The 6,484-nt window shown below is 44.7% G+C and overlaps 1 protein-coding gene across 1 annotated transcript; it reads right to left on the reverse strand.

Annotated features, from left to right (window-relative positions):
• Positions 1 to 252: 252 nt before the first annotated feature.
• LOC127345475 (transcription factor BC1) lies at positions 253 to 2,806 on the reverse strand. Its single transcript, XM_051371956.2, has 8 exons — positions 2,474 to 2,806; positions 1,805 to 2,008; positions 1,593 to 1,658; positions 1,455 to 1,520; positions 1,275 to 1,367; positions 976 to 1,095; positions 769 to 877; positions 253 to 652 (listed from the first exon to the last, which is right to left on the reverse strand). The coding sequence occupies exons 1-7, from the start codon at positions 2,735 to 2,737 to the stop codon at positions 785 to 787; spliced, it is 906 nt and encodes a 301-aa protein (XP_051227916.1). The 5' UTR covers positions 2,738 to 2,806; the 3' UTR covers positions 253 to 652; positions 769 to 784.
• Between the last annotated feature and the right edge of the window lie 3,678 nt (positions 2,807 to 6,484).

A 6,484-nucleotide genomic window follows, 5' to 3' on the forward strand; every position in this document is an offset into this window, starting at 1 on the left:
TGCCAAAAAGCCATCTCCTCGCATCAGCCACTACTAGGGTCAAAAAATAATTTTTCAAGAAGCAACACGTCAAAGATTCCAAATCTCTCACATGCTCACGCAAAGCTCCATCAAGCTTTTCCAGGGATGGACCATGGACGGATGGGCCAATGCACACAGACGGGATGGATAGAGAAGCAGCTAGCCAAGTCATATCATCTGGGGCAGGCAGGCTGCAGCAAGCAAGTACACACACATTGCAAGCCAAAGGCAAGCCAGGAATGACACATTCATATCGACCACAGATGCATACATAGGATCTGGGAGGAGCTGTTGCTGATACATTTGCATTTTAAGCAGAAAGGGGCACAGTACATGTCCTCGTCTTACCACTGTACCTGATCCTCACTATCTCCTAGGCCATTGCCATGCCGCAACCTGGGCAAAACAATAATGGCGCTGGTAGTGGCTCTGTTTGGGGTTGATGTAGACGGTACAGATGGACCGATGACCAAGAAGAGATCTTCTTCTGTTGGATTCTGATCCAGCCTCGGCTCAGCATCTTCTTGCTCAACCTTGGGTCACTTCTCACCTCACTTGTTGATGCCATCTCTTAGATAATACCAGTACCAATTAATGCATGCTAATTGACACCTCTGTACACACGTCGATGCTGCAAATAAACAATTGGCAAAACGGCCTCTCAATTACCAACTGAATGAGTGGATTACAGTATGATTATTGTGCGGACTAGTCTAGTAAAACTCTAACCCAGCTGCAAGAGCTTACCAAATGAGGGCTTGTTCTAGTTACAGTGCTGAAAGAAGTTCAGGCAGTTATTCAACTCCTCTTCCTGCAGCCTTTGCACCTGCTGCATCACACGGTTGCTGCTGCCATCCTGCAAGAAAAGAAGAGGAAATTTAATTAATTGTTGGGTGGCTACAACTTTCGACACAATAGCATGGGTCCATGACACAAATGGATATGATCTTTGACCTGAACGAACCCTGTTGCTCCTGTGGGTGCTCCTTGAACCTCAGCAAGTGAAGCAGTGCCAGTGGTTTGGCCCATCCACTGCACAAGCTCATGTGGGGGCATCTCGGCCGTTTTTTCCACCTGAATCTCAAACACAAACACCACTGTTGATAGCTGCACATAACTGATTTTGCCAAAACAGAAATCTTCAGGCTAGATAGATGTCTGCTTTAATTTTTTTTTTCAGGATGATGTTATCAGAGAGAGGTGTACTGCAGATTCTGCTGGCTCAAAATCAATGTCAAGTCTTGTTTAATTACCTGCGGAGAATCTGGGTGGCACACGCTGCGGATGTCCAGTCCGAGCTCATACACCATCGTTGGGTTCAGATTGGCGAGCCTCATCGACAGAAACTGAATTGAAACAGTTTAAAATTCAGTTTAACCTTGAAACATCATAACAAAATTTGGTGCCATGTGCAATATAAATCTCTTGTTGACCTCAACTTGGCTCTGCAGCGACTGCACGTAGTTGATGATCTCATCCAGCAGAACTTTCCCTGTAAGCTACATGCACACAATTTATCATGAAACCAGTTAGCTACAAGTAACTGGGAACATAACTCCAGCCAAACCTACCTTGTCACAACCAGGAACCAGGCTCTGTAGCATCTTCATCTTCTCACCAATCCTCTCCCTTCTCAACTACATCATTTCAGAAGAGAAAAACAACTAAGCTCATGCAACCATTCAATCTTTCTTACATTGATGAAGAACTATGATTTTTTTGTTTAAGTATGATTAACTAGTACATTCAGGTTAGGCAAGAGAACAGACAAGCACGCACATACCCTCTCTGCAACGCTGTGTCTGTCTGTGGCTTGGCCCCTCCTAGCCCTCACATGCACGTACCCAGCTGCCTCCTCCTCCACCTTGGCATCATCCACATCACCTACACCACCAAGCCCCCTGCCTGCCCTTTCCCCCTTCACACCAGCCACATTGGCATTGCTTCTCTTGTTCTTTCTACTAATCATCTTGCCCCCACTTACATCCTAAATGGTAAAAACAGAGCTCCAAGATAAGGATATGCTATCTGCTTGCTACAAATGCAGTAGATTACAAACATGCATCAAGGACCAGCCACCAACATGCATGGACACTTGTGAAGAGGAGGCACAAAAATGTCACTAGCACATAAATGTGTTTTGTACTTTCAGGACTTGGTAGGTTTCTATTTCTAGTGTGTATATTTAAAGTTTTTCCTCCCAGATAATTTGCACAGAGACTTAAGACTTAATTAATTAACCCAGGATGGACACAATTAAACTTTATAGGAAACAAATGAAAATTGGTTTTCTCATTCCATAACCAAGATTGGGAAATATAATAATGGTACGTGAGGAAGAACAAAGCTGAAGCTGAAGATGCTGAACCATTTCTTTCAAATGCGAAAATCATGCGAAAATGTAAAAGGGAATAGGAAAATCTGCACAGGCTAAGCAAACTAAGATGCTTACCATTTCCTGAGCTGAGCCCAGTGAAGCTTCAATAGAAGCCATCCTTCTTCCGTTGTCACCACCACCAGCAGCAGCTTCAGCTCCAAAGGAGGGAGGGAAGCTCCCCTGTAGCTGTTGCATCACCATTGACAATGGAGGTGAGCTGGTGCTGGACTCATAGGCCATGGCTGCTTCTGCCTCAAGGTTGCAGCAAGCAGGGAAGCCTGCTAAGAGAGGCTCATGAGGGTGGCAGTAGGAGTGCTGTTGGGTTGAGAAGCCTTCCATGGCGGCGCACCAGCTAATCTAGCTAGCTACCTTGCAACAGTAGTAGTTTATATGTGCAAGAAGTGAACTGAGCTGAGCCCTGCTTGGCAGCTTAATATAGGGCTCACTCTCCCGCTCTCTCTCTCTGGTCATCTTCTTGCGGTGGTGGGCCCGGCTGTACAGTAGCTACGTTGCAACTTGAGGGGTCTTGCCTTTCCAAAACCCATCAATCACTCACACAAGCTGATTGATTGATATGACCACACGGGAAGATTTACTCATGAGCATCTGGATTAATTTGGTCCAACTCAAACATTATATGATAAAATACCCAAACTATAATGCAATCATCTTGCATTCATATTTTTTGGAGTGAATTACATAAAACTACCACAATTGCGGCAGCTGTAACGCGTCAGTACCATTCTTGGATTTTTTTGCTAAAAACTACAACTTCTGTGGTAACACGTAACAGATCGCGCAAACAGTCGGGTGAGAGCCGTTTAAGCCTTCTGGGCCCACTGTCAGGACGAACGGACGTCTTCTCGCCGTTAGGTCGTGGATGGTTATGACCGAGCCCGTCGGTTCCGACCGCACCAGTCCACCATTTCCCGCTCGAGCAGTTTCGTTTCCCGCTGAGATGGAGGAGCCGACGAACCCCGGCGGCGGCGGCGGCCACGGCGGCGGAGAGCAGGGCTGGTGGAGTGGAGTCTCCAGTGGCGGCGAAGGACAGGGCGGCGGAGGCCACGGAGTGGACGCCGGAAGCGGCGTAGATGACCTGGAGGAGCTGTGGCCGTCGCGGGCGTCGAATTCGGCGGCGATGCTCGCTCAGATTTGGGTGGACAACCCTGAATCGAGCGAGCGATTCAGTTACGGCCTCGGAGGAATAGAGTATGTACCTTTTTCTTGTCTCTGATTTGGGGATTCGTTGGTGTTTTGGCCACATTGGGGATTTTAGGGTTAGGGTTTACTGATTTGGGGATTTATTGTACTGCTGTAGCTTCGATCCAGAAGTGTGGGAAGTCAGAATTCACTTAGATGGGATGGATAACCTAGAGAGAAGAATTGCACGTGATGACATAACTGTTATGAATTTGTATGCAATGGTAGAGATACAGGGATTTGGTTTTAGTGATAGTATGTACTGCAGACAGGGCGATGACATGGTACTTATTCAGAGCAATGAGCAGATATATCAATTGCTTGAGTATTTTGAGGATACCCAAGTGCTTACCTTGTCAGTGAAGAGAGGGAGGAAGAACAAAGCTGTTGTGTCTGATGCTGTGGATGCAAAAGCAGATGAAGGCATTGCAGGATCTCAGTCTGCTTCATGCATTATCCAATATGCAGACCCTGTTGTCTATGATCTTACTCCTCCACCTGTTTATGCTATTGATGGTGAAGGCACTGTATTTGCAAGTCAGGGTTCTTATTTTGCTACTCAAGAGAGCAGAAATGATGAAGCACATGAAATTCCTGATCTCAATGAAGCAACCAATGTTGACCTGGACTTTGACATGGGTGTTGCTGATTTCAACATGATGGAGGAAATGAGGAGGAAGGAACAAGCTGAGGTAGCTGAAAGGATTGAGGAGATGAGGCAGCAGAGAATGGATCCTTTGCTGCATTATGAAGGAGATACTGACATTTAAGATCTGTTTGTTACTGAAGAAGTTGATGCTGTCCCTCTTGATTCAGTTCCTCCTATAATTGCACCTGAGCCTGTAGCCATAGTTGAACCTGAGAAGAAGAGGAAGAGGAAGGGACCAACTGTTAGATCCCATTCATCTGTTCAAATTGATGATGTTCTTGACTGGAAGCCAGAAGCAGTTGAAGACATGGATGCTGGTTTTGTTGATGATATGGATGATGACCAATTTGAACCACTCACTATGGTTCCACCCAAAGGAGGAAGAAAGAGTAGAGCAAAGAAGAGGCCTCCAAGGAAATGGTATGATGAAAGGAGGCTGCAGCCACATGAGCAGCTATGTCTGAAGATGTGTTTCAGAGATGTGCATCAATTCAGAGAGGCATTGATTAACCTGCACATTTCACATAGTAGAAATTATGTGTATCACATAAATTCTAATGTGAGAATTAGTGTGCAGTGCATACAAGAGAATTGCCCTTTCTACATTGTTGCTTCAGAGATAAAAGGTGAGAAAACATTTGTCATAAGGAAGATGCAGCTAACCCATACTTGTGACACAACAACTGACACAACAAGAGTGAGTTCAAGATGGTTGGCTAGGAACTATGAAGCTGCATTTAGGTCAGATCCAAATGCTAGCATTCAGACACTGATAGATAGTGCTAGGCAACAGCATGGTGTTGAAATCCCTAGAATGATGGCCTACAGGGCAAAAAACTTGGCTCTTGATACAGTGTTAGGTGATCATAGACAACAGTATGTCAGGCTTAGGGATTTTGCACAAACTGTCATTGAAACTAACCTAGGAAGTAGGGTGATTGTGACAACTGTGACTCCACCACCCTTTGAAGAGAATCCTCATCCTGGGCCCTCTTTCCATGGTTTATTTTTCTGCATCAATGGAGCCAGAGAAGGTTTCCTTAAGGGCTGCAGGACATTTATAGGTGAGCCAGAGAAGGTTACTTGATATGCTTGTTTTTCTGCATGGTTGGCTTGATGTTTCTTGTCTAACTTAAACTAATGTGCAGGGTTGGATGGATGTTTCATTATGCTATGCACTGGGGCTCAAATATTAGCTGCTACTGGCAGAGATGGCAACAACAATATGTATCCAATTGCATTTGCTGTTGTTCCCAAAGAAGACACAGCTAATTGGTGCTGGTTCTTGACTCAACTAAAGTATGCTCTAGGTGGGGAAGAAGGGCAGTTTGGCAAGTACACCATAATGTCTGACAGGCAGAAGGTTAGTACTTCTCACTTTACATATGGTAGACAACCTAGTTGTACCCTTTGCTAGATAACCTAGCTGTACCCTTTGGTAGATAACCTAGCTGTACCCTTTGGTAGATAACCTAGCTGTACCCTTCTCACTTTACTTTAGCTAAGGTAGTTGTCGTCGACAAGTCGTCATCGACTACTCTAGACTTAAGCTAAGGTAGTTGTCATTGACAAGTCGTCATCGACTACTTTAGACTTAAGCTAATGTAGTTGTCATCGACAAGTCGTCATCGACTACTTTAGACTTAAGCTAATGTAGTTGTCGTCGACAAGTCGTCATCGACTACTTTAGACTTAACCTAAGGTACATAACCTAAACTAGTTGTTGTCGACTAGTTGTCGTCGACAAGTTGTCATTGACTAGTTAATTAGTGCTAGTCGATGACGACTAGTCGACGTCAAATAGTCTATTACATCTTGTATATGCCATCCTTTGATTACTCTGCCATATTTCTATTGAGTAGTTCTTAATTGGCTTCACTTATTTTCTTGACATAGGGCCTGCTTAAAGCAGTCAGTACAGTATTTCCTAGTTGCCCTCAAAGATATTGCCTTCGACACATATATGCAAACTTTCAAGCAGCAGGATTTCGTGGTGAGGACCTAAAGAAATGTATGGATGCAGCTAGTTATGCTTTTCATAAGGATGAGTTTGATATTGCCATGGACAACCTGAAGGCAGAGAGTGAGGATGCATGGAAGTGGCTCAGTGCAATTCCAGTGCACACATGGGCTAGACATGCATTTGACACAAATTGCAAAACTGACCTTGTGGTCAACAATCTGAGTGAGGTGTTCAACAAGTACATCTTGGATGTGAGGAAGAAGCCAATTAGAAC

The sequence above is a fragment of the Lolium perenne genome, chromosome 1 (genome assembly GCF_019359855.2).
Source record: "Lolium perenne isolate Kyuss_39 chromosome 1, Kyuss_2.0, whole genome shotgun sequence".
NCBI classification, from domain to species: Eukaryota; Viridiplantae; Streptophyta; class Magnoliopsida; order Poales; family Poaceae; genus Lolium; species Lolium perenne.